At 34.9% G+C, this 25,182-nt stretch overlaps 6 protein-coding genes across 8 annotated transcripts in view; 3 read left to right on the top strand and 3 right to left on the bottom strand.

Moving 5' to 3' along the window:
- LOC147949139 (ankyrin repeat-containing protein BDA1-like) overlaps nt 1-15,315 on the top strand; it is a 47,970-nt gene extending 32,655 nt beyond the window's left edge. Inside the window, exon 4 of the mRNA XM_087470182.1 lies at nt 15,166-15,315. Coding sequence (XP_087326308.1) covers nt 15,166-15,315 — 150 coding nt within the window. The remainder of the gene's footprint in view (nt 1-15,165) is intronic.
- Nucleotides 946-3,175, bottom strand: LOC104730877 (uncharacterized). Its single transcript, XM_010450118.3, has 7 exons — nt 3,026-3,175; nt 2,780-2,870; nt 2,478-2,626; nt 2,180-2,358; nt 1,808-2,075; nt 1,552-1,715; nt 946-1,373 (listed from the first exon to the last, which is right to left on the bottom strand). Exons 2-7 carry the CDS (start codon nt 2,867-2,869, stop codon nt 1,216-1,218), a joined length of 1,008 nt encoding a protein of 335 aa, XP_010448420.2. The 5' UTR covers nt 2,870; nt 3,026-3,175; the 3' UTR covers nt 946-1,215.
- Nucleotides 13,916-14,635, top strand: LOC104754982 (uncharacterized). Its single transcript, XM_087488407.1, has one exon. It carries the CDS (start codon nt 13,964-13,966, stop codon nt 14,633-14,635), a length of 672 nt encoding a protein of 223 aa, XP_087344533.1. The 5' UTR covers nt 13,916-13,963.
- A 621-nt stretch (nt 15,316-15,936) lies between the features above and the next one.
- On the top strand, nt 15,937-17,657 carry LOC104730851 (ankyrin repeat-containing protein BDA1-like). 2 transcript variants are annotated; one of them, XM_087488399.1, is made up of 3 exons: nt 15,937-16,339; nt 16,439-16,722; nt 16,860-17,657. In XM_087488399.1, the coding sequence occupies exons 1-3, from the start codon at nt 16,027-16,029 to the stop codon at nt 17,520-17,522; spliced, it is 1,260 nt and encodes a 419-aa protein (XP_087344525.1). In that variant the 5' UTR covers nt 15,937-16,026; the 3' UTR covers nt 17,523-17,657. The 2 variants fall into 2 exon arrangements, with proteins under 2 accessions (XP_087344525.1, XP_019091916.1); XM_019236371.2 differs by having other exon boundaries at nt 15,979-16,339; nt 16,439-16,726; nt 16,864-17,657.
- A 27-nt stretch (nt 17,658-17,684) lies between these two features.
- Nucleotides 17,685-19,188, bottom strand: LOC104730843 (large ribosomal subunit protein uL24c). Its single transcript, XM_010450076.3, has 4 exons — nt 18,911-19,188; nt 18,446-18,484; nt 18,117-18,347; nt 17,685-18,018 (listed from the first exon to the last, which is right to left on the bottom strand). The coding sequence occupies exons 1-4, from the start codon at nt 19,022-19,024 to the stop codon at nt 17,809-17,811; spliced, it is 594 nt and encodes a 197-aa protein (XP_010448378.2). The 5' UTR covers nt 19,025-19,188; the 3' UTR covers nt 17,685-17,808.
- A 258-nt stretch (nt 19,189-19,446) lies between these two features.
- On the bottom strand, nt 19,447-22,963 carry LOC104730834 (calcium/calmodulin-regulated receptor-like kinase 1). Of its 2 annotated transcripts, none has more exons than XM_010450064.3 (8): nt 22,619-22,963; nt 21,593-21,982; nt 21,174-21,327; nt 20,804-20,930; nt 20,532-20,617; nt 20,377-20,448; nt 20,086-20,292; nt 19,447-19,995 (listed from the first exon to the last, which is right to left on the bottom strand). In XM_010450064.3, the coding sequence occupies exons 2-8, from the start codon at nt 21,928-21,930 to the stop codon at nt 19,639-19,641; spliced, it is 1,341 nt and encodes a 446-aa protein (XP_010448366.1). In that variant the 5' UTR covers nt 21,931-21,982; nt 22,619-22,963; the 3' UTR covers nt 19,447-19,638. The 2 variants fall into 2 exon arrangements, with proteins under 2 accessions (XP_010448366.1, XP_087344516.1); XM_087488390.1 differs by lacking the exon at nt 22,619-22,963 and adding an exon at nt 22,204-22,519.
- Nucleotides 22,964-25,182: the final 2,219 nt, after the last annotated feature.

The raw sequence follows: 25,182 nt of genomic DNA, 5'->3' as shown, positions 1-25,182 counted from the left end.
AACTTAATAATTTCGATTTGGGCTCAAAACATGAACTAACTATTGAGAAGTTTTAAAAGACAAAGGAAAAGGGAGCTTAGGGAAAAACCTGAAGGATCTTTTGAACCAGAAAAGTAGCTGAAGCAGGAAAGCATCTTCCTTTTCCTTTTTCGATGGCTCGAAATTCCCCTCCTTTAGAAGCAGCTTGGATTAGTCTAAAACCTTTCATTGTAAATTTCATCAAATGTTTCAATATGAGAACTTATATAGAAAGAAACGTTGATAGAAAAGACCTTCTTTTGCAATGGTCAGAGCTTTCCTGCAAAACGATGCTGAGCCAAGCAGTTTAGCCACTTCTAACAGTGCAATCACAGAGTACACCACACACAATCTTGAAAAAAGAATTCAACAGAAGCCAAAAAAAGAATGGGAATTTCATGTCACTGTTCTCTGTTTTAGTCGCTTTTTCAAAGAAGAAAGAACCTTGCAGGTCATGAACCATTAATTGTTGGAACCTTTTCCTTCCCACATCGAATCCTCAATTGCCTCCAATGCCTTGACAGACGAAAACCCAAAAATTGTCTGAAATTTTTGGAAGTCGCGATCAAAAAAATGAAACTTGGGATGATCAAACCAAGTGAATCCTCAATCAGTAAAAATGTGATTTAATTATGTATATATTTTTCTCTTTCTTTTGTGGGATGTGAACAGATTAAAAACTTAAAATAATTACAGAACAATAATCAGTTAGATTTCAACAGATGCTAGCCAATTGAACGGATCTTCTACACTTTTGGAAATCTAAGTGACATCTCAGATACATGGTGTTACCTTAATAGAAGAAGACAAGAAGAAATTGCTAAATGTCACATAGAACTTTAATAAACTGGTGAGTAGGAGATATAAACCAAACCATAACCATAACAAAATAGATATAAGAAAGAAACAAGGATCTACACAAACAAAAATTAAATAACTAATAAGGTCATTAATGAAAACGCATACACCAGGGTAGTCATACATGCATGGTAGATAGAGATACATAATTAGATTATCCTAAACATAGATAGAGCGAAGAGCGTTCACATCACATTCAATCTCTACGCATAAAACAAACTAGTCATACATGCATGCATGGTAGATAATAAGATAATCCTAAACATAGATAGAGTGTTAACTTCACAATCGATCTCTACGCATAAAACAGATTAGGTAGGTAGCAGCTAAACAGATACCCTAAAAGAAGGGGTCGTTTTTTCTGGCATTAACAACTTCGCACTCCATCTCTACATTCAAGGTATCTTCATGGTCCAAGTAACCCTCTTGAATTTCAGCTAAAGGCATGGACTGAGCAAGGCCCCTCCCTGCGTTCGAGGTCATGACCCAACCTTGAACTACAAAACAAGCAAAGTGTGTAAATCACGTTAGTTATAAACTTAAAACCACTAGGTTATAGTCAATGTATAGTAGGACATCAGACATCATCAGTTAAGAACTCCTAATGAGAATGTCATCCGCATCTATTTTATCCCATGCATTAGCACCGACAATAAGCAATATTTTTTTACTTACGGCATCCTGAAAGGTGATTCGATCCACGCGGGTCTAGAACCTGCAGCTGTGCTCGCACCATAACCAGCTCACCCGTCAATAAGTTTTCCCCTTCAGCTAAATGCACATAGCTGGACATTTGGCCCCCTGCGCTAGAGTCTCCCTTTGGATACACGGTTAGAGTCCTGTAATACATTATTTGTCCACTTGTTAGAAAGAGTTACCACTTATACAACAATTATATCAGAAAAACAAAAAGAAACATTCATAGACTCACCACTTTTTTTCTCCCATTTGGAAGGTTTTTGAGACGTAATCACTCTGTTTCAGAAGAGAGAAATCCCGAACACTCCAAGAGAATTTGTGAAAAGGGAGATTATCATCAGCAGCGACAGGTGGTGAAGCAATCTTCACATGAGCACCAAACTCATGTTCATCTCCCTCCAGGATGTATCCATTGGCAGGGCCACTGCAAGCCTCAAGTGGAAGAACTTGAGAAACTCCCCAGACCGTTCTTGAAGAACTGAACTTCTTTACTTCCACATCTACATGTTAAAACGTTAAGATGTTATACACATATCACTGATGCATTCGTATAATATATATTCATACGACAGAGAGAGAGATACAAGGGTATGTGCATACGAACCTTGAACTGAAAAGTACTTGTTCTCTTTCTTGTTAAAGACAAAGAAAGAGAGATAAGCAAAGACCTCCGTGGGCGGTGCTGATGTGGATGAGAGGCTGCTCTTGTCAAGTTCCACATACATTGACACAAATCCTTTTCCATTGTCTTCTTCATTTCCTTTAGGGTATACAACCAATCTCCTGATTTTCATAATTTTGAGATAGATCGGTTATAAAAAGACAAACTTTCTTACTTAAAAGTTAAAAGTGATGAAAGATATGAAATTTTTTAGTTTAGACTTTAGAACAAGATCACATACCAGCTGTATCCACCAGACGAGAAAACAGAGGACTCGTCTCTGTTGTTGTTGACAGTAGTAAGCTGAGAAAGCTTGACAACAGAAGCAGAAGGAGGAAGATGCTCTCTCCAACTCCTCAAAACTGCAACATCTGGTACACTTGAACCCCTCTATACAACAACAGAAGAGAGGGTTTTTTGATTTAGAATTTTCCCAAATACTAACCAAACCACACAGAGCTACAGAAAGTTTTGAACTTTATGTTCTTTAAGACTAAGAAGAAGAAGAAGAAGTTGAAAGCTTGAGAAAAAATTAAAACGAACCTGAGGGAAAGAAGAAGAAGGAGGATGATTTGCTCTCCAATTACTCATCATAGCAAAAGCTGATGCAGCAAAATCCATTCTTCTATCCATTCTACACAGTTACACAAAGACAAGCTTTTTGATTTAGAATTTCCCAAATATGAATGAAACGACGTACACACAACACACAGAGCTATAGATTCCAGAGAAGCTACAAAACTACAGAAGACAAGGTTTTGTGAAAGCTTGAGAAACATTCCGACGTACCTTAAGAGGCAACGAGAGACGACGAGACGAGACGAGACGAGACTGAAGAGGAGAGATCCTGTGACACTTGTTGAGTGTTCAGCGTCGCTTATAGAAACTTCTGGAAGCTCTCAACATTTTCTAGGGTTAGAAGATAGGTGTGCGGTTTTATATAAGTGTTAAAACTATTAGTGGATCCCTTAGAAAGCCCAATGCAATGAGAAGTCCAATAGTCTACCTTATTAGGATTTTATCAAATAGAGATTATAATTTGTGTTTAGAACATAAAAATGATGTATATTGTTCTTAAATTTTCTATTTGGAGATCAACTTTTATTATATTACCAATTAAAGATTTACTAAGTTAGGTATTCTTCACTTGCATACATTTTCCTCTTTTAGTTTCTTTTGCACAATAAAAATCTTCATAAAGTATCTAATTTCTTACTTCATAAGATTAAATAAAATTTATCCAATGGTAAATTTCTTAGCAAATTTCTAAGCAATAATTTAACTGTAAAAAATACAAAATTTTCAGCTAAAAACTTTTGTAAGATTAAATAAAATTGGTCCCTCCAATGATAAAGTTCTAACCAAGTTACTTAGCATTCTATTTAAAAAAAAAAAAAAAAAAAAATCAGAGAACTTGTTTTACAAGCAAAACATGAAAAAAAGAATCATGACATGAGCACTGAAGTTGAAAGAAAAAAAAACCTGAGTACATTTTGAACCATGAACCGTGTACAAGCACGAACCATGACATGAGGACTAAAGTTGAAGTTGCTCTGGCTTGTTGGTGCTGAGTACAAGCTTGTTGTTGCTCTCGGATGTTGAATCAATTTGGTGCTTCTCTGGAGTTTCTAAAATTCATATTCATGTGCAGCTTTCGGATTCTATTGGAAATCCACCAATATACCATATATACCAGCATATCGACTTTTGGAATTAATAGGACTGAAGAAAATCAAACCTGAACGTGCGGAAGCTGGAGACTATCGTCTGAGAGTCATTGAGCTTTCCCGAAAAGAAAGCTCTTTCATGAGCTAGAGAGACACCTAAAATTATTTCAAGACAGTGCAAGTACAAGAACAAAATTATTCAAGCTCTCATGATGTCCCATATATATATCTTCAGTCCCGTCCACTTAAAAACAGAAACTAGCCAAACTCAACAAAGATCTAAATAGCAAGAGCTCAACATTGAATGTAGCATTTTAACACTGGTAGCTGATGGATGGTGTGGTGAGAATTAAATTTTTAAGAGAAACCATAACCTTGCACAAACCATTCTATTTCACTACAATCCTGAAACCAATTCTATCAGGTCTATTAGTTGCAGAAATTACAACAAAGGCCATCACTCCAACTTATTCCATCCATTAAATTCAGTAACGTAGCCTACCATCCTCTCAGATAGATAACCCGAAATATCTAACATATCAAATCCCAATTGTGAGAACCCTAAAATCGAACACAGCTAATAGATAGAATCCACAAAAAAAAAAGATAGAATCGTACCATTATAAAGAGATTGGAGCATCGTTTCACCAAACTCTCTATCGATTTGGTTCACCCAACTCTTCGTTCGCAGATCGTTACTCTCGGCTCTATTAGGATAGTGTACCGGGTTTAATCAACCGGTTTATATATGTTATATAGTTTATGTAGGATTAAGCTTCCTTTTACTTAATCCTAATCTTGTATATAAACTAGTGTAATCTGACATTTACAGATTAATGAGAAATTCAGTTTGTTCAGTTAGTATCTTATCCAATATTTGATATGGTATCAGAGCGATACACTGACAAAAGCTTCCGCCATTGATTCTCATTCTTCTCGAGCTCGTTTTTTCTTGGATTCTACAGCCATGAGTGCTCCTATCACTCCGCTGATCTTTGATTTTGTTTTCCAGCTCTATATCGCTGTGATTGAATTTTTCTTTTTCGGGCTCGTGTTCTTGCTTTTCGTTCGTTCTCTTTGATTGACCTAGATTGGTGCTGGTTCTCTTCGATTTGCTTAATCCCAGCTCAATCCTTCTATAATCTTTGATTTTTTAGATCAATTTCATCTTTAATCTTTACGATGGCTTCAAATTCGCAAGATCGTCCTGTACCTTCGCATTTGAACTCCGAATCGCGTCGTCCTACTGATCAATACGAGAATCCGTATTTCCTCCATTCATCGGATCATGCTGGGATGGTTTTGGTCTCGGATCGGCTCAGTACTGGCTCAGAGTTTCATTCTTGGCGTCGTTTTGTGCGCATGGCTCTTAATGTCATGAATAAGTTGGGCTTCATCGATGGAACCATTCCTAAACCTCCCGATGATCATCCTGATGCAGGTTCTTGGTCACGATGTAATGATATGGTGATTACTTGGTTAATGAGTTCAGTTTCTAAGCACATAGGTCAGAGTTTACTCTACATGCCTACTGCATCTGCGATTTGGTTAGATCTTATGTCTCGTTTTAGGCAAGATGATGCACCTAGAGTCTTTGAAATTGAACAACGGTTGAGTAGTTTACAACAGGGATCTATGGATGTTACTACATATTATACGGCGTTAGTAACATTATGGGAAGAGTTGAAGAATTATATAAATGTTCCTGTTTGTACTTGTGGCAAGTGCGAGTGTAATGCCGCACTTATGTGGGAGAAATTGCAGCAGCGTAGCAGGGTTACAAAGTTCTTAATGGGATTGAATGAAGCTTATCAACCCACACGCAGACATATCTTGATGTTGAAACCCATGCCTTCGATTGGAAAGGTTTTTCACATGGTCACCGAGGATGAAAGGCAAAAGAATATTCAACCAGCTACCAAGATTGATAATGTGGCTTTTCAAGCTTTAGGTCCTTCTGATAATGTTGGTTATAACTCTATGATGCCTTCTCCTAATGGTTACTTTTCTGGACCTACTGATAATGCTGCCTTTCGACCTCATCAGAAGCCTTATTGTACTCATTGCAACCGTGTTGGTCACACTATCCAAAAGTGTTTTAAGCTTCATGGATATCCGCCTGGTCATAGGAATGCTCAACGTCCTCCAGTGCAGCAAGTGTTATCACAAACTGCTCCACCTCGTGCATCTTTTCCAACAGGACAACGTCCTCAGTTTCCTACGCAGGCTCAATTTCAACAAGCTCAGAATCAATATCAGCAGACACAATACTCACAACCGGGTGCAGTAGCCAATGCAGTGATGAATTCTGCTTCTTATACACCTGCTCCAGCACAGTCTGCAACTAGTCTTGATCTGAGCAGTTTCACTTCTGACCAGATTCAGAGTTTGCTCCATCAACTCAACACCCAGACCAAGACTTCAGAGCAGCCGTCTCCTTACCCATCTGCTACGATAACTGAGCATGGTGCTATGGCTGCAACATCTTCTTCTGGTAACGTTACAATTGAGTTTCCTTCTTCTAGCCTTCGTTTTGAAAATAAAATTTTTACTTTTCAACATCAGTGCCTCTCTTCTCTCTATTCTGTTCTACCTAGTGGTAGTTGGATAATTGACACGGGTGCGACTAGCCATGTGTGTTCTGACCTTACCTTGTTTAGTGAGACTTTTCCAGTGACAGGTGTAACAGTCTCACTCCCTAATGGCACTAGAGTTGCCATTACTCATATAGGCACTATACAAATAACTCAAACATTGATTTTGCATGATGTTCTTTATGTACCAACTTTTAAATTCAATTTGATAAGTGTGAGTTCTTTGGTTAGACATGATAATTGCTCTGCACATTTCTATACTAATTCGTGTTATATTCAGGACCATACTCGGGACTTGATGATTGGTAGAGGTGTGCTAATCCATTGTCTATACGTATTGGAGCATCATGACATTTCAGCTTCTGCGAATTCTGTTTCAGCATCTTTTTCTGGATCCTTGCAAGTCGATGGTCGTGTCTGGCATCAACGCTTAGGTCACCCATCTTCTGTCAAGTTACAATATATGTCGGGTACTTTACCTATGTCTATCTCTAGTTTTTCTTCTCATGATCATTGTGATATTTGTCCCCTAGCTAAGCAAAAGAAATTACCGTTTATTTCACATAGTAAACTTTCTACTTCACCGTTTGATCTCATTCATATAGATACTTGGGGACCCTTTTCAGTAGAGTCTATAGAAGGATATCGCTATTTTCTTACTATCGTAGATGATTGTACTCGAATCACCTGGATTTATATGATGAGGAATAAAAATGATGTTCTTTCTATTTTTCCATCTTTTATTAAACATGTTCAAACACAGTATAACTCTGTCATTAAGATTGTTCGTAGTGATAATGCCCCTGAACTCGGGTTTAATCAACTGGTTAAAGATCATGGCATGTTACATCATTTTTCATGTCCTTATACACCACAACAAAATTCGGTTGTCGAGAGAAAGCATCAGCATCTTCTTAATGTTGCACGTGCACTTTTGTTTCAATCTAATGTCCCTCTTTGCTACTGGTCTGATTGCATTCATACTGCTGTTTTCTTGATCAATAGAACACCCTCTTTAGTTTTAGACAAAATTTCGCCTTATGAAAAAAATTTTAAACAAAAACCAGATTATAGTTTCTTAAGATCTTTTGGTTGCTTATGTTATGCTTCCACTTTAGCTAAGGATCGAAACAAGTTTACTCCTAGAGCTGAACCATGTGTTTTTCTAGGATATCCCTCTGGTTACAAAGGTTATAAGGTTCTTAATCTGGAAACTAATGTTGTTCATATTACTCGTAACATTGTTTTTCATGAGCATATTTTCCCTTTCAAAAATGTTACACCTTCTCTTCCAACTACTGATTTGTTTAGTAAGATGGTTTTACCTATGCCTGTTTCTACTGAGATTGAGCTTGTCGAAGATACACATTCATTGCCTTTCCCTGTTCCTGTTTCTGCATCATCATCCGCATTATCGTCATCATCTCCTAGTGCTGTTATCATACCGGATGAGACTGTTACAGTTGGCACAGGACAGGTTGCACAGAACAATGATAGGCCACGACGCCAAGCTAAAGCTCCAGGTTACTTATCTGACTATCATTGTAACCTTACAAACACTTCTTTTTCTAATTTGACTTCTCTTGATCTTTCAACATCTGATTCCTCTTCTTCTTCTGTTGTTGCTTTATGCAATCTTACTCAGCTTTCTGATAATCTCTCTTCTTCGGATCCACTTGTTGTTTACCCTCTTGATTCTGTTCTTACCTATTCTAAATTGAGTCCTTCCTATCAATTTTTTGTTCTTTCTTGCTCAATTGAATCGGAACCACAGAATTTTAAGCAGGCCATGGCTCATCCTCATTTTACCAAGGCTATGGATGTGGAGATTGTTGCTCTTGAGCATCTTGGGACTTGGAGTGTTGTCTCTTTACCTCCTGGTAAGACGGTGATAGGGTGTAAATGGGTTTACACTATCAAATATAACCCAGATGGATCTATAGATCGTTATAAAGCGAGATTAGTGGCTAAAGGGTATACTCAAATGGAGGGGATTGATTACATCGACACTTTTTCACCTGTTGCTAAGCTTGCTAGTGTTAAACTTGTTTTGGGATTAGCAGCTATACATGGTTGGACACTAACCCAGATGGACGTGACAAATGCTTTCCTTCATGGGAGCTTAGATGAGGAGATCTACATGAGTCTCCCTCAAGGCTTTACTCCTCCGGGTGGTGCACCACTTCCTCCTAATGCGGTTTGTCGGCTACATAAATCTCTCTACGGTTTAAAGCAGGCTTCTCGCCAGTGGTACCATTGCTTCTCCGGTGTGATCCTTGGAGCTGGTTTTTCTCAGTGTCCCGGTGACAACACTTTGTTTGTCAAACAGCGAGGAACACGTTTTATTGCTTTACTGGTATACGTCGATAACATTATGATTGCGTCTAATAATGACAGTGATTTACAGGAGCTTAAGACTGTCTTACATGCTGCTTTCAAGATCAAAGATATGGGCGCTCCTAAGTTTTTCTTGGGATTAGAAATAGCTCGTAATAGCAGTGGTATCTCTGTTTGCCAACGCAAATATGCTCTTGACATCTTGGCTTCCACAGGGTTGTTGGCTTGTAAACCTTGCAGTGTTCCTATGAATCCTAATGTTCATAACACGAAGGACATGGGAACTCCTCTTGATTCTGTTCGAGCTACATCATACAGAGAGCTCATAGGAAGACTGCTTTATCTCACCATTACTCGGCCAGACATCACTTTTGCCGTTAACAACTTGAGTCAGTTCCTCTCTTGCCCTGCGGATGTACATCTTCAAGCTGCTTATCAGATTTGCCACTATATTAAAGGTAACCCTGGTCAAGGACTCTATTATGCTGCTAGCTCGGAACCTTGCCTTAATGCTTTTTCTGATGCGGATTGGGGAACTTGCCCTGAATCTAGAAGGTCTATCTCTGGTTTTTGCGTTTATCTGGGCAAGAGCTTGATTAGTTGGAAGTCTAAGAAACAGCAGGTTACTAGTCGAAGCAGTACAGAATCCGAATATCGCAGCATGGCTCTTGCCACTTGTGAACTCTTGTGGTTAAACCAATTGCTCAAGGATTTGAAGATCACTGTCACTTCTCCTGCAAAGTTATTTTGTGATAACAAGTCGGCCATTCACATTGCCACTAATCCCGTGTTTCATGAGAGGACGAAACACATCGAAATTGACTGTCATACCGTCAGAGATCAGATGAAGAATGGGTTCTTGAAGCTCTTTCACGTCTCCAGTGCAAACCAACATGCTAACATCTTGACGAAAGCTCTTCAGCCTGGTCCTTTCTACTCTCTTCTTGGACGCATGTCTATATCAAGTCTCTTTCATCCTTCACATATTTCGGTTTCAGAGACTTGAGGGGGGTGTATTAGGATAGTGTACCGGGTTTAATCAACCGGTTTATATATGTTATATAGTTTATGTAGGATTAAGCTTCCTTTTACTTAATCCTAATCTTGTATATAAACTAGTGTAATCTGACATTTACAGATTAATGAGAAATTCAGTTTGTTCAGTTAGTATCTTATCCAATATTTGATAGGCTCTTTCGATTGCTGATGCTGAACAGACTCGGTGTAGATAATGATCACATCGGCTTCTCGATTAAACTCTCAAACTCAAACGATTGATCTGTGTTCTTCGTTTTTGTTTTTCGGATATAACGAGAAAGAGAGAAGGAAGAGTAGGAAAATAAAATAAAAATTTACGCGCAAAATATTGTTTGCCAAAAAAAAAAGAAATGTAATTGTAATTGACAAATATGTGATTGTACCATATTAATTATGAAATATAAATATGAAACTAACCTTAAAATATGTAAAAAATTACATTTAATTGCCATTAGAAAAACTTAATTAAAACTACTTAATTAATTATTAGGGATACATAAAATAAAATGAATTGTAGAAAAGTAAAAAAAAAAAAATATTAGAATCAAAACTAATTCGTACTTTTAAAAAAAATTTACAGCTAAGATTTTAAAAATCTAATCGAATAAAAATCTATATAACCACAAATTTTAACAAAAAACTTTTCTAGCACGGGTTAAATTTTTTATCAAAAATCTAATCGAGTCAAATATATAACTGTTTTGTTTAACGGTTTAGATTTTAAAAATTAAAAAAAAAAAATAAGATATAGATATAGTATCTTATCTATTTTAAAAAGTTATATTTTTCTTTTAGTCATAATTTTTTAGGAAAATAAAACTAAGTTGAGATTTAAATATATTCAATACTTGAAAGTGCTTATAAAAGGGAAGCCATAAAAAAAAAACAATCAATATTGTTTTTAAAAAGGTTTTTCAGAACTTTCACTAGCTATATATATATATATATATATATATATATATATATATATATATATTTTAAAGGGCCTTTATTATTTAAAATCTTCACTAGCTATATATATATATATATATATATATATATTTTTAAAGGGTCTTTATTATTTAAAATTTGCCCACTTAATATTGGGCTAGGCCGCCGCTTACAAGTGAAAACAGAAACAAAGGATGATCGGAAAAACGTTGTCGCTGGAAAAGAAGCTCTGAGACCTATTGACACCGCAGATGCAGAGGGATCACCATTAGAACCGGCGGATGCGAGATCCACCACTTTGCAACGAACCGAGGTATCTAGTCAACGGCAGGAAGCATCCGACTCCCAAACTCCGTTCCTTTTCGCTCGATCCGCCAACCCTTTACAGATCTCCTGGTAAGGCGATGTCCGACATCACGGCACACTGTTGATGGCTCCCGTTCCTAGCAAACCATCAGCTTCAGCCCGAACCCTTCCTTCCCAGATCTGACAAATCTCCGATATTCGATCCAATCCCCTTCAAACCGGTCTGGAGGAAGCAGGTCGCGGGGATGATTGAGGCTGATGGCTCAATCGGAAGCCCAATCACCCGGAATCCACGACAGCCATCAAGATCCATAAGGATCTACCGTTAACCTCCTAGACAAATCAGCAAACACAGAACCAACACGGCGGCTGAGCCACGAGATGCAACCGCCACAACCTAGCGGCGTCTTCAAACCAAAGGAGACGCAACCGAGCTCTCCTACCGACACGCCGGAACCGCATCCACTTCGAAGGGGAAGAGACCTCACCAATACCGATAGAGAAGAGGACTAGACCATCTCTGCAATCAACAAGCAAACGACGGGAATTAAGCTCGGAGGCCTTCGGAGAAGATCTAGATCTATTTTTTAGAATAGTAGGAGGAGAGAGAAGAGAGAAAAGAGGAACGATTGTCCTTTTGTTCCCTTTTCACTAGCTATATTTAGTTGCTCCTTTTACATGTTAGTTATATATTTTTACTTACTTCACAACTATAGCAAGAATTGTGTTTAATTGACAAAGGTTTTAACAATTTTATTCATTACATGCAAATGTTTTATTGACAGGTTTTTAATAAACATTTTTAAAATACAAAAATTTTAATATAAGCAACCCGAATTTTTAATCACAAACCATTATAGATAACATAATAACAAAATAAATTATCACAAATTTTCATAGAAAAAAAAAGTTCAGCTCGCGGTTTTCCGCGGGTTAGTACCTAGTTTATCAAATATTCAAATCTATAAATTTTATTTGGTTTACTTTGGTTCTTTATTTTAAAGAATTTTAACTTTTAAAAAATTAAAATATCATTATCTCGGTACTACACATATAAAATATTATTTTATTATTTTGTTAAAACTATTAATATTCGAGTAATAAACATATCTAATAAAATTAATTAAATTAATATAAAAAAAAATTCACCCACATAAATCATAAAAATTAATAATCAAAATACGATTATACAATTTTAAACACTAAATAAACCAATTGAATTTCACAAAAAAATCTAGCACAAGGTATACCGACGATTTAAAATCTAGTTTATTAGAAAATTCAATACAAAAAATTTATATGTAAACAATTCAAAACTTTATTTTCATCATAATCTATACACTAGGATATATCCCGTGCTTAAAGCACGGGTTAACATTTAAAAAAAAATTATAATATAATAATAAAATTTATTGTTTTATTTTTTAAAAAATTATTTTGTTTGAGATAATATTTATTTTTAATTGTCATGTAAATCTATTAGTCTATTTGAATACTAATTATTTTAGAATATTATAATATTTTATTTTTGACATATTATTATAGTTTTATATTGTTTATTTGTTGTATTTGCATCATATTTTATGAAATATAAAATAGTAATTTTAATATTATAATTGTGAGTAAATAAAAATTATTAATTTATCATCTATATAAATTTATTTTTACCAACCCACCAATGTGAAAATAAAACACACATTTTCATACATTTAGTAATATATCTTCGTTTAAAAAAATTCAAATCACAATATATGCAGAAACAAATATGCATTTTATTAATTATAAGTATTATATGAAAGTTCTAAACAATTTGTAAATAAAATAAAATAAAGATGATAGAATAATCATAATTTGAAATCTTAACAAAATCTTCAAATTTAGTTATTAAAAATAATTGTATTGTATACTTGGATATAAAATTTTAGTTTTTAAAATTTTGATTGGTTTATATATTTTTTAAAATAAATAATTAGTAATTTCGTCAATAATTTATTAAAGAGAGAAAATATTTTTTTAGATTTTTTTAATATTTGATATGTGAGTGTTTTTATTTTTAATTTAATTATATTTATTTAAATTAGTTAATTAAGCTTAATTATTTTTTTCTAATGGCAATTGAATGTAATTTTTTACACATTTTAAGGTTAGTTTCATATTTGTAATTTTCAATTAATATAGTAGAATAAAATTATACAAGAAGTATTGAATTTCGTAAAAATAGGAACTGGACAAATTTTTCCAACACTTTTTGTAACTTTATATTTTATATTTCGATATTTTCAGTTCTCCATGTAGATTATGATTGATGTTGGATCACAACAAGAAAAATTTGAGGATATCCATAACTAATACATATATTTATATATATAAGCACCGATTCACTTCTCTTTAGGGTTTTCTTAAGAAAAAAAAAAAAAAAAAAAAAAGCAACATTTATGTCTCTGCTTCTAAGACGGCTCTCGAGGCTCCGCCTTGGTAAACCTTTGCTGGTAAGATATTCGGTTATTCTTTCTAATGGCTTCTCATCATCCTCGCTGCAAACTCCTCCTTGTTCAATCGTCAGCGCTTATCCTTGTGGAGTGGATCTCGGAAAACTCATGATTATGAATGCTAATGAGCGTCGCTGCACTACTTTGGAAAAGAAGGTACCCCTGTAGTTGGTGCATAGTGATCCCATGGTGACGATAGGGGCATCTCATGGCTGGGTAGCTAGTAGCTACTTTGAAGGACGACGGAATCGTGTGTCTCCAAGATGATCTAAACCCATATATATGCATCGTATACAGACCCGCATATCTCTGCCTCCGCTTGTAACTCTGCCTCGTTGCCAAACCCAAATCGTGACCAACGTGGCCATGTCCTCATCTTCTCCGGAGGATGAAGACTGCATTGTGGCTGTCAAGTTCTTGGGACCTCAACTCAGCTTTTGTAGATCCGCTCAAAGTAGTTCCGAGTGGATCAACATCAGAATTGAAAACCCCTGCTTCTACTCCTCCCCTGTCATGTATTCCAAGCAAGATGAGATGTTTCGCATTCCCGGATCTGGAGGCCATCTCATAGGATCATGGGACCCTCTCACGCACAAGCACCAACCAAAGTTTCAGAGGTTACGATTTCAAAAGCTTCCTGAGCTGACCAAGAGCAAACGGGAGCTTTTGCTTTCCTGTTGCACCAGTGAACACTTGGTGGAGTCGCGACCCACTGGTGAAATGTTCTTGGTTAAGTTGTACAAGAAGACCACTGCCAGTGGTATGAAGAAAATGAAAACGAAATTTGTAATGGTCTTCAAGCTTGACGGAGAAGGAAACGCTCTTTACACCGAAGACATTGGAGATCTCCGCATTTTCCTTTCAAAGTCTGAACCTTTTTGTGTCCCTGCTTCTTCCTTTCCTGGCATGGGCTCTAACCGCATGGAAGTCTTGGATATCGAAGAAAGCATTTCTGTTTTTCTGTGTTCTTCTTCCATCATTAGTAAATTTTGTACCCACGGGGCACCCTACCATATCCCACCTCAAAATATAGACTAGTATAGTTTGGGAGTTTTGTTTGATATTTACCGTTCAAGTCAATTTATTTTGTATCCGAGCATGGACTCACTTATTGCCCATTAAGGTCACTTCCATTGATTAAAAAAGTTTCTTAATACTAAAAAAAAAAATAAAAAAAAATAGAAAAGCAGGAAATAGAATTAGAATTGCATCTTATATTAGATGTTTTAGAAACATTTTCTACTTGTATTAGAAACTTTGCTTACATGGGTTACATTTTCATTGGTTAACTTTATTTTATCATAAAATTATTAATTATTTTAGTTTTAGGAAACTTACATCAGTTGTTTACCGTTGAGGATGCTCTTATAGGAGTCATATGACAGATGGGACCAGAAACTCTCTTCTAGTAATAACAGCTACTATGGGGATTCAATACTTTAGCCTTTTCCTTGTCTATTATTGCCTTGACATTTATACTCTTGCCGGTTGAAAGAGCATATAATTGGTGGTATATGTTTATTACGGTGCCTCTCATCTGTTCTTATGCACTTTCGATTTACATGAAGTCTGATCTCCAACGAGTATTTATCTATATATATCTGTCGATCCTATTCGGATTTCTCGTGTATCTACTTGTATTCTATGTGTGGTGGAGGCAGACTAAGCAAACGAAGGTACCGGAACCCAAAAGTGAGCTGATTTCTCAAGACATGTAGACCATGATTTAACCATCTGAAGCGTTCCTTCATTGGTCCCTGTAAAACTTTGTTTGTTACAAACATATCCATAGCTTTGTAACGTGCATTCATTTTTTAAAACAATAAAATACCTTTTATAAAGATTCTGGCAGAGTCATTAATATAAAGAAACATGAAGAAAATACAAGAAAATCAAAACTAAACTATACACCAACCACCACCAGACATGATATGAATATGCCAATAATTCTTTGACCGACGAAGGAGAAGAGAGGCTCCGTGAACGCCTGAGCTCTGTTCTTTACCACTGAGATGATCTTAAGAAGAACGTTCCGTAGGTGGTGAGTAACTCCACAATGAACCCGAGTGTTATGCTTGGTGATGTTAATATGAGCGGACCAGGTCACCCGGTCCTTCCAAGATTTATGATATTAACATCATTTAGCGTTTGCAACAATTAATATATACGTGTTGTTCTCACTAAAGCTTTCAAAATATGTTTAAAAGACCAAGTCAATTATGTTGTATCCTTATCCTAGCGTGGACTCACTGGTTATCTATTAGGTAAGAAAGCTGACTGAAATTTAATTGGTGCGATGACTAAGTCCATATAGACTCAACACTCGGAAAAAAAAAATTATAATTAATCATATATCTATAAATTTAATCATATATCGTTTCTTCTTATTTTGGTCCTTCAAAGTAATTTTCTTTCTTTAGTAAGTAAGTATGGATCCAAGATTACTTTTGGTTACTCAATCGGGTAGCACTGATGCTTTATATTCTCTTATACAAGCGGATCCATGTATTTTTCAAAACATTGACACTTCACCATTCATCCACACACCTCTTCATGAAGCTTCTTCTACTGGGAAAATAGATTTAGCAATGGAACTGATGATTCTTAAGCCATCTTTTGCCAAGAAACTAAACGCACATGGGTTTAGTCCCTTGCATCTCGCTGTCGAGAACCAGCAAGTTGAGTTAGCATTAGAGCTAGTCAAGTTTGATCCCAGTCTTGTTCGTACTCGTGGAAGAGGAGGTATTTGCTTCCCTGGTTTTTTTATTAGTTATGTTTTGTAACATATAACATAAAGTTACTTGATGAGAGAATTATTATTTATTGACCTTATGACGACAGGTATGACACCATTGCATCTTGTGGCAAAAAAAGGTGACGTCGATCTTCTTACAGAGTTTCTCCTGATATGTCCCGAGAGCATTAGAGATGCTAATGTAAATGGAGAAACTGCTTTACACATCACGGTTATGAATGATAGATACGAAGATCTCAAAGTTATAAGAGGGTGGATGCAAAGAATACGCGACAATGATGCTTTGTCCACCGAGATTCATGTCTTGAACAGACGTGATCGTGAAGGCAACACGGCCTTGCACCTAGCAGCATACAAGAACAGTCACCAGGCATGTTCTTTTACCCTTCTTTAATATGAAATTTTATCCTAGCTAATTGTCTAAGTGGTTGATCCACAATTTTTGTTAAGGTGTTTAATGTGTGTGATCACGGTTAAGCCATGTAATGAAAACATGTGTATATGCAGGCAGTAAAACAGTTGTTGAAATGCATGTCACTGAACCGGAACATCAGGAATAAGAGTGGCATGACGGTCCTTGATGTCTTAAGAGCCAATGGACCTCACATGAACAGAGATACAGAGAAAATTCTACAAAAGGCGGGTGGTAAGAGTGCGGCTTCTCTATCCAAAGTTGAGACAACCTCTGTTTTCCTAAGGCAACCTGTGACTTTTTATGAATATTGCTCTACGGGAATGGCACGTTTTAGGAGTCGTATGTCAGATGGAGTACGGAACTCTCTTCTAGTAATAATAGCTCTGATAATCACAGCTACTTATCAGACAGCGGTCCAGCCAGAAGATGAACCTAAACAAGGAAAACATCCGGATAACCTCATATTAAAGCCTGTGCTACTATGGGGATTCAATACTATAGCCTTTTTCTCAGCTATGGCCTTGACATTTATACTCTTACCAGTTGGTAGAGCATATACTTGGTGGTATATCTTCATTTCGGTACCTCTTATCTGTTGTTATGAACCGGTATTCTTGTTGATGTATTTAATTGTCATATTCGGGCTACTCACTTATCTACTTGTATTCTACGTGAAGTGGAAGCGGACTACGCAGAAGAAGGTACCGAAACCGAAAACAGAGTTGATTTCTCAAGGCTTCAAGACCATGGTTTAGCCATTTGAATAGATTCGTTGCTCCCTGTAAAAGCTTGATTGTTATGCAAACATATTCAATAGCCTTGTACACACTCATTTCGGAAATACTCTTAAAGATGATATCTTTTGAATGAAGTACCTGTTTAAGATTCAACCTAAGCGTCACTTAAAGAAGCAAAAAGGTGTTCATGGGGTAGAAATTTTATACTTAACCATTACAGGGATTCAATACATCCATCAAAATGCATAGGTCTATTAGTCTATATATATCAAAAGTGCAACGAAGAAGAAAAGAAGTGAGATAACTAAGATGCGGCCACTGCAACTTGGGTGGTTTCTTTATCCTTTGCCTCCTTAAGTTGCTTCCACTTCTCAATGGTGTCGATAACCTCCCCTGTTTTGATCAGATATCTTACCTTCTGTCCATCTTCAAGGACCTTGTGACCTACCCGGCTTACCACCTCCTTTTCTTTTGAATACAACATCACATTTGAGCTGTGGATAGGTGCTTCTATCTGGAAATCATAATACATATTGCACAATTTTTCAAGAATCAGGCCAAAGGCAGTAAATGAATCTACTACAAACATCAAAGTAATTTGAGTAGACTGACCTTAACAATTTGACCAGGCTCTCCCTCTTCTCGGCTCTTCATGTGTTTTGTTTTGAGGTTCACATCTTTGATCACTACGGTGCTGTTGTGAGTGAAGATCTTAGTAACCTCTCCAACTTTACCCTTGTCACGTCCAGATATGACTTTGACCGTATCTCCAAACTTGACATGCATTTTGTGCAGAATCGGAAGACTGTTTGGTTTGCATTCTTTTCGTTCCCAACGCTTGAGCTGTAAGGCACAAAACCACACATAAAATCATTTGAACAACAACAACTCATCTTCCAAATCTCATTGTCTCAAAAAGAAAACTGTTTCTGCAGACTAACCTTTGCAAGAACAAGACATGGGTTCTCGGTAGGCTTGATCTACAACAAGTACAAAACGATCAGCAGGGTAATAAAGAAACACATTTCGTTCGGTTATAGAGTAAAAGGCACCCATAGGTTCCAAACAAATCACTAGTCAAATCAGTCCTGAAGAGCATAAGAAGCCCTTGACATTTAACTGCTCATAAACTTAATCTCAATTCAATAGTAACACTACAAGATAGACAATGCACAAACTTTAATACCTCAGTAACTTTAAAAACGAGCAACTCAGATTCAATTTTATCAAAATTTTCACTCGTTACTGAGATATTTGCTTAGATGGGTTTTGGGTATCAAAAGCGAACAAATGAACCTAATTTACAACACACCCAAGTGAACTACATAATCCAAAAGCTTGAAAGAGATAAGGAAAACCTAATTCGAAAGATTAGAATCAGAATTCGAAAATTTTTAAAAAGTTACCGGAGAAGCGACGGAGAGGGAGGTTGGGGAAATTAGACGCTGACCAAGGAAGGAAGAGCTGGGTGATAGAGAAAGAGAAGTGAAAGAGCTCTGAAGAGCAGACATGGTTGCCATTTTTTCTCGCTCTGCAACTTTCCCACTGGGCGTAGTGGCTAAAACTGTTGTTTCTTCTTCTTCTTCTTCTTCTTCTTCTTTCGTCCTATCCGTTCCACAGATGACGATAAAAGCTTGGATAACGAATTAAACGACATCGTTTTCACAGACGTAATTAATGGGCTGGGCTATTTCGATTGGGCCTTGAGTCATATTTAGAAAACATAGAACTCTTCAATGAATACTGAATAACAAAAGAATATTATATATTTTTTAATTCACAAAAAGAAAAAAAGATATAGACATCATTATAATCATTATAATCATTTCTCCTAACGTCTACAAAAAATCCAAAAAAAGACGAAAATTAGAAACAAATCACATTTTAAATGTTAATAATAATTTTTTAAAAATTTGATACTTTCTTTTTCTTGTTTCAACAATGAATAACAAAAGAATATTATATATCTTTTAATTCACAAAAAAAAAAAAAAATATATAGACAACCTAGTAGTACCATTTCTCCTAACGTCTAAAAAAATCCAAAACAACGACAATTAGAAAGAAATCACATCGTAAAAGTTAATGATAAATATAAAAAAATTTGATACTTTCTTTTTCTTGTTTTTATAAAATTACAAGTCTTCAGCTATACTACTGTCCACGGAATTATCTCTCCGGTGAGTTTCCGATCGTAATGATCCGTTTGCGGTAAGCTCACCTTCTGACTCCTCCACCACCGGAGGAGGAGGAGGAGGAGGAGGAGGAGGCCGTGGAGAACTCTTCTGTCGTTTTCTGCAATGTCTCACCTTAATGACACGAGTCAAGACCTGAACAATGTCCCTCATGTTTGGACGTTTTCTAGGTGCACGAGAGATGCATTTATATGCAAAAGCAGCAACTTCATTCACTTCTTGTAAATCAAATCTCCCGTCTAGTCTTGAATCCACTATCTCTTCCCACCCAACTTTTTCCTCTGCATTCATCGCCGCCTGTTCATCAACAAACACAATGTTTTGAGTCGTTTTATACATAAAGATTGGAGGATTTGAGATGGTTTTTTTGTTTTTATGTAATATTACCAGCTCAACCAACTCCATTAGACCTTGTTGAGGGTTTCTTCCAGCTATAAGTTCGAATAGCAAAACCCCAAAGCCATAAACATCACTTTTCTTGGTGAATGTTCTTGTGGAGATGTATTCTGGATCGAGATAACCAAATGTTCCTCGGATGTTGTTAGCAGCATGTTTGTCTACCATTTCTTCTCTAGATAGTCCAAAGTCTGCAACCTGTAGTAAGAGACAATTCACTAATGAGAAACTTGAAGTGGTTAAATAAACTGAGATCTCAAGGACGAAAGAAGATATATGTACCCGAGCTCTCATGGATTGATCCAACAATATGTTAGAAGACTTAATATCTCTGTGGATTACAGGAGGAACAGCCTGGAAACATTGAAGAGAACATGAGTTTTGAAGTTGTAATTTCTAAGAGTTGCATTCAAATGTGGTTTTAGCAAGTAGCTCACCCCATCGTGAAGATACTCTAGACCGCGTGCCACGTCTAAAGCAATATATACTCTCAACTCCCAGCTCAACGGTCCATGTTTTTCGCCTGTATAGAAAAAAAAAAAACCATTTTAGTGTGTCTCAAATCTTTATGAAGGCTCATCAATTGGAGGGAGGAGTCTGAACCATCAATTTAATAAAATATGCTACAAACTACAGTTGAACATTGGATTGACAATTCATTTAATGCCTAGCAGATTGTTATAGTAAGTAGAAATAGATAGTTGCTTACTGTATAAGTGAGAAGCTAAGCTTCCTTTACTCATGTAAACATATATAAGCATGTGCTGTCCTTTTTCTGCGCAATAGCCAACCAAGTTCACTAAATTACGGTGGTGCAACCTTCCCAATAACATAACCTGGAAAAAAAAGTAGGAGAATGAATGAGTTTTGCAGGTAAAGAAATGGATTAATGTAAGGCAAGCGCCTATTTTATAGATGGCAACTTATTGATCGAGTTGAGTAATAGAGATTTCGGAAATCATGAGTCTGCCTAATGTTATATTTTACAAATGCGACATGTTTTCTGAACCTAGTTGTTTCTTTGGAAATGAGTATCATATAGAATCATCAGTTAAATCGCATGAATAGATATATCTTACCTCTGTCTGAAACTCTTTTTCGCCCTGTTTAGAATCAGTGGCTAGAACTTTCACAGCAACAATCTCACCGGTGGACATTTGAGCTTTATAGACAGGTCCAAATGCTCCTTGGCCTATCAAAGTTGTAAAGTTACAGGTTGCTTTCTGCAAATCCCTGAATCAGTAGCCACCAAAGAAACATATGTTAAAATTGGTATCAAAAACCAAAAATGCAAGAATCTTCTACCATATCCTCAAATAAAAAAGCGTAAAATTTGGATATTCACAATAACAGATCCAACTATACACTATATAAAACATGATACAGATCCCAGCATTCCCCTCCTAATGACCAAAGTAACTATAACAAGAGAAGTCTAGTCCCTCATTAATCAAGAACCTTATCAGGAAACATTATGATCCAGAGAATAGAGCAAAACCTGTAAGAATATTCCAAAATGCCAGAAGCAGAGATGACATTACTTTTTTTACTAAAACCATCAAGCCAAAGAGACCTCCCAGTGCCAGCATTCTTGGAAGAAGATTTAACAGGAGAATCAGGACCAATGGTGGAATCAGACATGATAACACAAGAATCAGCACCATTCTCTCTGATGGGAACGGTAACACTTCTGCTAGAGCCACCACTATTAACAATCTGAGACTTTTTTCTATGGTACCTAAAGCAGAACAAAGCTGAAACAGCTAACACAACACCAATCACCAAACCAAGTGAGATCCCAACGATTAAACCAAATGATTCTCCTTCCATTGTCATATAATGTATCAAATCAATCCCACTTAATGCATCAAGCTCTTGTAAAACGCCTCTGCCAAAAGCAAAGACCAAAAAAATAACAATAATGGATCAGAGAGAGAGAGATTAAGGAAATAGTTTATTATTAAGAACAACAATGTCAGACGAAGAGGAGGACAACAACTCATTTTGCTCCCAAATTGAGTAAAGTTGGAAACGTTGACTATAAGAAAAAACTCTTTGAACAAAATACTAAATGGATTGATTCAATTCATAGTATAAATTAAGAAATACCTCAAACGAGATAATATCAATGAAGCTCTGAGTTTAATTTCGAGTAACAAATTTCTCAAAATTTAAGCCAAAATTGCTAATTTTTTTTCTCGGGAAAATTAGTAGAATCCAGGGAAAAAGAAAAGAAAATTGAAACTTCGAGAGTCGTGCAAAACTTTAGAAACGCCGTTTGAATAACATAACATTTCATTAAATTTCGTTGTTTAATTTTCAACTACAGTATTTCGTCTTCTTCCTCCTCAGTAACCAAAACCCCCCAAAGAAGACTTTCTCAACAACAAAAAAATCACCAGAATTAAAAAAAAAAAAAAAAAAAAAAAAATCACACCTACTACTTCTACGCACAACAACAACAACAACCAGAACTCGCTTAAGATCTAGAGAAAAAAAAAAAAAAAGGAGAATGGAACTTTACCAGTGCAGATGTGAAGGATCATAGAAAAAAGTGGTGCATTTGTTACAGAGGGACACGGTTACTCTTAAGGAAGAGAAGAAAAAAAAAATGGTGCAGAGGATTTGGGTTTGCTTTGATTACAGAGAAAAGAATCTAAAGAGAGAGAGAGAGAGAGAGTGTGAGAGAAAGAGAAAGAGAGAGGTTCTACTTCAAGCAAACGATTACAAACAAACAACAACAACAAAATTAAGCTTTTTTTTTTTTTGCTTTTTTAATGTTTAATGATGTGTAAAATTAAAAAAGGTGAAGAAGAAGAAGATTCAAATGTTTTATTTAACTTTTTTTTTACAAATGTAAACAACAACAACAACAACAACAACGTCTGCTTTTATAGTTAAAAATTGAAACGGAAAGCTTCTTTTCTTTTTCTTTTTCTTTTTTTTTTTAATTAAAATGAGTAAATGACAGTTACTCCTTCCTTATAATTGAATTCTCACTAGATTTTGATTATTATTTTTTTTCAATATCAATCCACGCATATTAAATTAAAGAAGATTTTTTTTTTTTTTTTTTTTAACATGTAAAGAAGATTTATTTATGTGATCAGTTTTTTATGTTGTTTGTTTTGAGAAAAAAAATCATATCCGTGTCCGAGAAATAATATACAAAAAAGTTACTGTGTATTACAATAATAGTCAGTCAAATTTTGCACTTTGTTTTATGTCTTTTATATACAAAAAAAAAAAGTAAATAAATCTTTAATTTACTAAGTTTTGACCATTGACTAAACATATGAACATTACTATAATATTGTGAAAGAAAGAACAAAAAAAATGTACTAATAGTCAATCTAATATTTATAGTTATCTAAGTTTTTATGAGATTTTAAATGATTTTGATGATGTTATGGAAGTTTATATGATTTATTGTAAAATTCTTTCAAATCTCACATAAAACCATGAGATCTAGATTTTTGTATTTTTTAACTAAACAAATCCTCAAGAATCTCTAAAAAATCATTAAGGGGATGTATTCAATCTAATATTCAAAGTGATTTGAGTTTTTGTGAGATTTTAAATGATTTTGATAATTTTAGGGAAGTTGGTATTATTTATTGTAAAATTCTTTCAAATCCCACTCAAAACCATGAGATTTTGATTTCTATATTTTTAAGTAAACAAATTCTCTCAAATCCTCCAGAAAACCTAAAAATCATTAAAATCCAAATCCACAAACTATTTTGAATAACTGTAGATTTTAAAATATATTTTTAAATCATATGTTCAATAATGGTAGATTTTAATAGACTTTTAAAAAGTATGATTGAATAACATAGGACTTGTAAATTTTACACAAATCACTTAATGTCAAGTTGAATACATCTCCTAAAATCCACAAACTGTTTTGAATAATAGTAGATTTTAAAGTAAAATTTTAAATCATCAGTTTAATCACAGTAGATTTTAAAGTAGATTTTTAAATCAACAATTCAATAATAATAAATTTTAATAAACTTTTAAAAACTTATAATTGAATAACATAAAATTTGTTAAATTTTACACAAATTATTTAAAATGTCAAGTTGAATACATCTCCAGTAATTTCAGATATCGGATAACAAATATTTTGCGCAAAATAGAAATATGCATATACTATACTAAAACAACAATAATCTATATAGAAAATAAAATAAAAATTGTAAATTGTGTTTGTGTCGTGTGGGTTTAATGGGTCCCGCGAATATGATTATACTTTAATTCATGATTGGATGATATTTAGCGTTTAAAGATCGTACTGTACATTCTTCTTCCTTATTAGTGGACTTTTTCGGATTCCGCGACGAATTTTCCTGGATTTTTGATTACCTGCATCACGTTCTTTGTATCTTTCCGTGCACCATCTACTAAATAAAAAGAATAAAAAAACATGTTATCATTATTAATTTATTATATAAAGATAGAAAATTATATAACTCGATTTCAATGTTTAAGTTACAAAAACAAATTGGATTATAACAAGAAGGACTAAAGAAACGTTTTCTAAGTGACAAAAAAAATCATATATATGAAGTTAGTTATACATATATACTAGGTTTTCACCCGCGTTACACCGCATGACTAAATTATAAATTATTGTATTTTAAATAATAATTTTTAATTTATTTAGTTTTCAAATTCCCAATTAATTAACTTTTATCTAATTAATTTATAATTTTGTTTAGAATATTTTTCTTCTTCTTACGTTTTATACAGTTTATAACCTAATTACATAAATTTGTTATTAGATAGAATATAAAATTTTAAAACACTTAGTTTTGTTTTCTATAATTAAACAGAAGTATATACCTATATGGTATGTTAATTTATATTTTTATGTGTAAGCAATTTTTTTTTTTTGGAATATTAAGAATGTGTTGTAGTATGTGTAATATTTTGTAGTTCATATACTAAATAATTTATAAGTTAATTTTTCAAATTATGACTATAAATCTATAGTATATGAAATAAACTAATAGTTTTAGTGTTGGTTCTATAGTCCAAATCCGCCATGCTAGGTGGATCACGCAACATGTTCAAATATTTTTA

This window comes from Camelina sativa, chromosome 2 (assembly GCF_030686135.1).
Source record: "Camelina sativa cultivar CO46 ecotype springtype chromosome 2, ASM3068613v1".
In the NCBI taxonomy this organism is placed as follows: Eukaryota; Viridiplantae; Streptophyta; class Magnoliopsida; order Brassicales; family Brassicaceae; genus Camelina; species Camelina sativa.
This window is presented reverse-complemented; position numbering and strand designations above follow the sequence as displayed.

Coding starts and splice junctions, on each gene's coding strand:
- LOC104730877 (XM_010450118.3), bottom strand. CDS start 2,869: ATGGATAGAAGAATGGATTTTGCTGCATCAGCTTTTGCTATGATGAGT. Junction 2,359..2,477: donor TCGTCTGGTGGATACAGCTG/GTATGTGATCTT, acceptor TATGAAAATCAG/GAGATTGGTTGTATACCCTA. Junction 2,076..2,179: donor CAAGTACTTTTCAGTTCAAG/GTTCGTATGCAC, acceptor TTTAACATGTAG/ATGTGGAAGTAAAGAAGTTC.
- LOC104754982 (XM_087488407.1), top strand. CDS start 13,964: ATGTCCTCATCTTCTCCGGAGGATGAAGACTGCATTGTGGCTGTCAAG.
- LOC104730851 (XM_087488399.1), top strand. CDS start 16,027: ATGGATCCAAGATTACTTTTGGTTACTCAATCGGGTAGCACTGATGCT. Junction 16,340..16,438: donor TCGTACTCGTGGAAGAGGAG/GTATTTGCTTCC, acceptor TTATGACGACAG/GTATGACACCATTGCATCTT. Junction 16,723..16,859: donor CATACAAGAACAGTCACCAG/GCATGTTCTTTT, acceptor GTGTATATGCAG/GCAGTAAAACAGTTGTTGAA.
- LOC104730843 (XM_010450076.3), bottom strand. CDS start 19,024: ATGGCAACCATGTCTGCTCTTCAGAGCTCTTTCACTTCTCTTTCTCTA. Junction 18,485..18,910: donor CCCTCTCCGTCGCTTCTCCG/GTAACTTTTTAA, acceptor TACTTGTTGTAG/ATCAAGCCTACCGAGAACCC. Junction 18,348..18,445: donor CATGTCTTGTTCTTGCAAAG/GTTAGTCTGCAG, acceptor TGTGCCTTACAG/CTCAAGCGTTGGGAACGAAA.
- LOC104730834 (XM_010450064.3), bottom strand. CDS start 21,930: ATGACAATGGAAGGAGAATCATTTGGTTTAATCGTTGGGATCTCACTT. Junction 21,328..21,592: donor ATTTTGGAATATTCTTACAG/GTTTTGCTCTAT, acceptor CTACTGATTCAG/GGATTTGCAGAAAGCAACCT. Junction 19,996..20,085: donor TAATGGAGTTGGTTGAGCTG/GTAATATTACAT, acceptor GTTGATGAACAG/GCGGCGATGAATGCAGAGGA.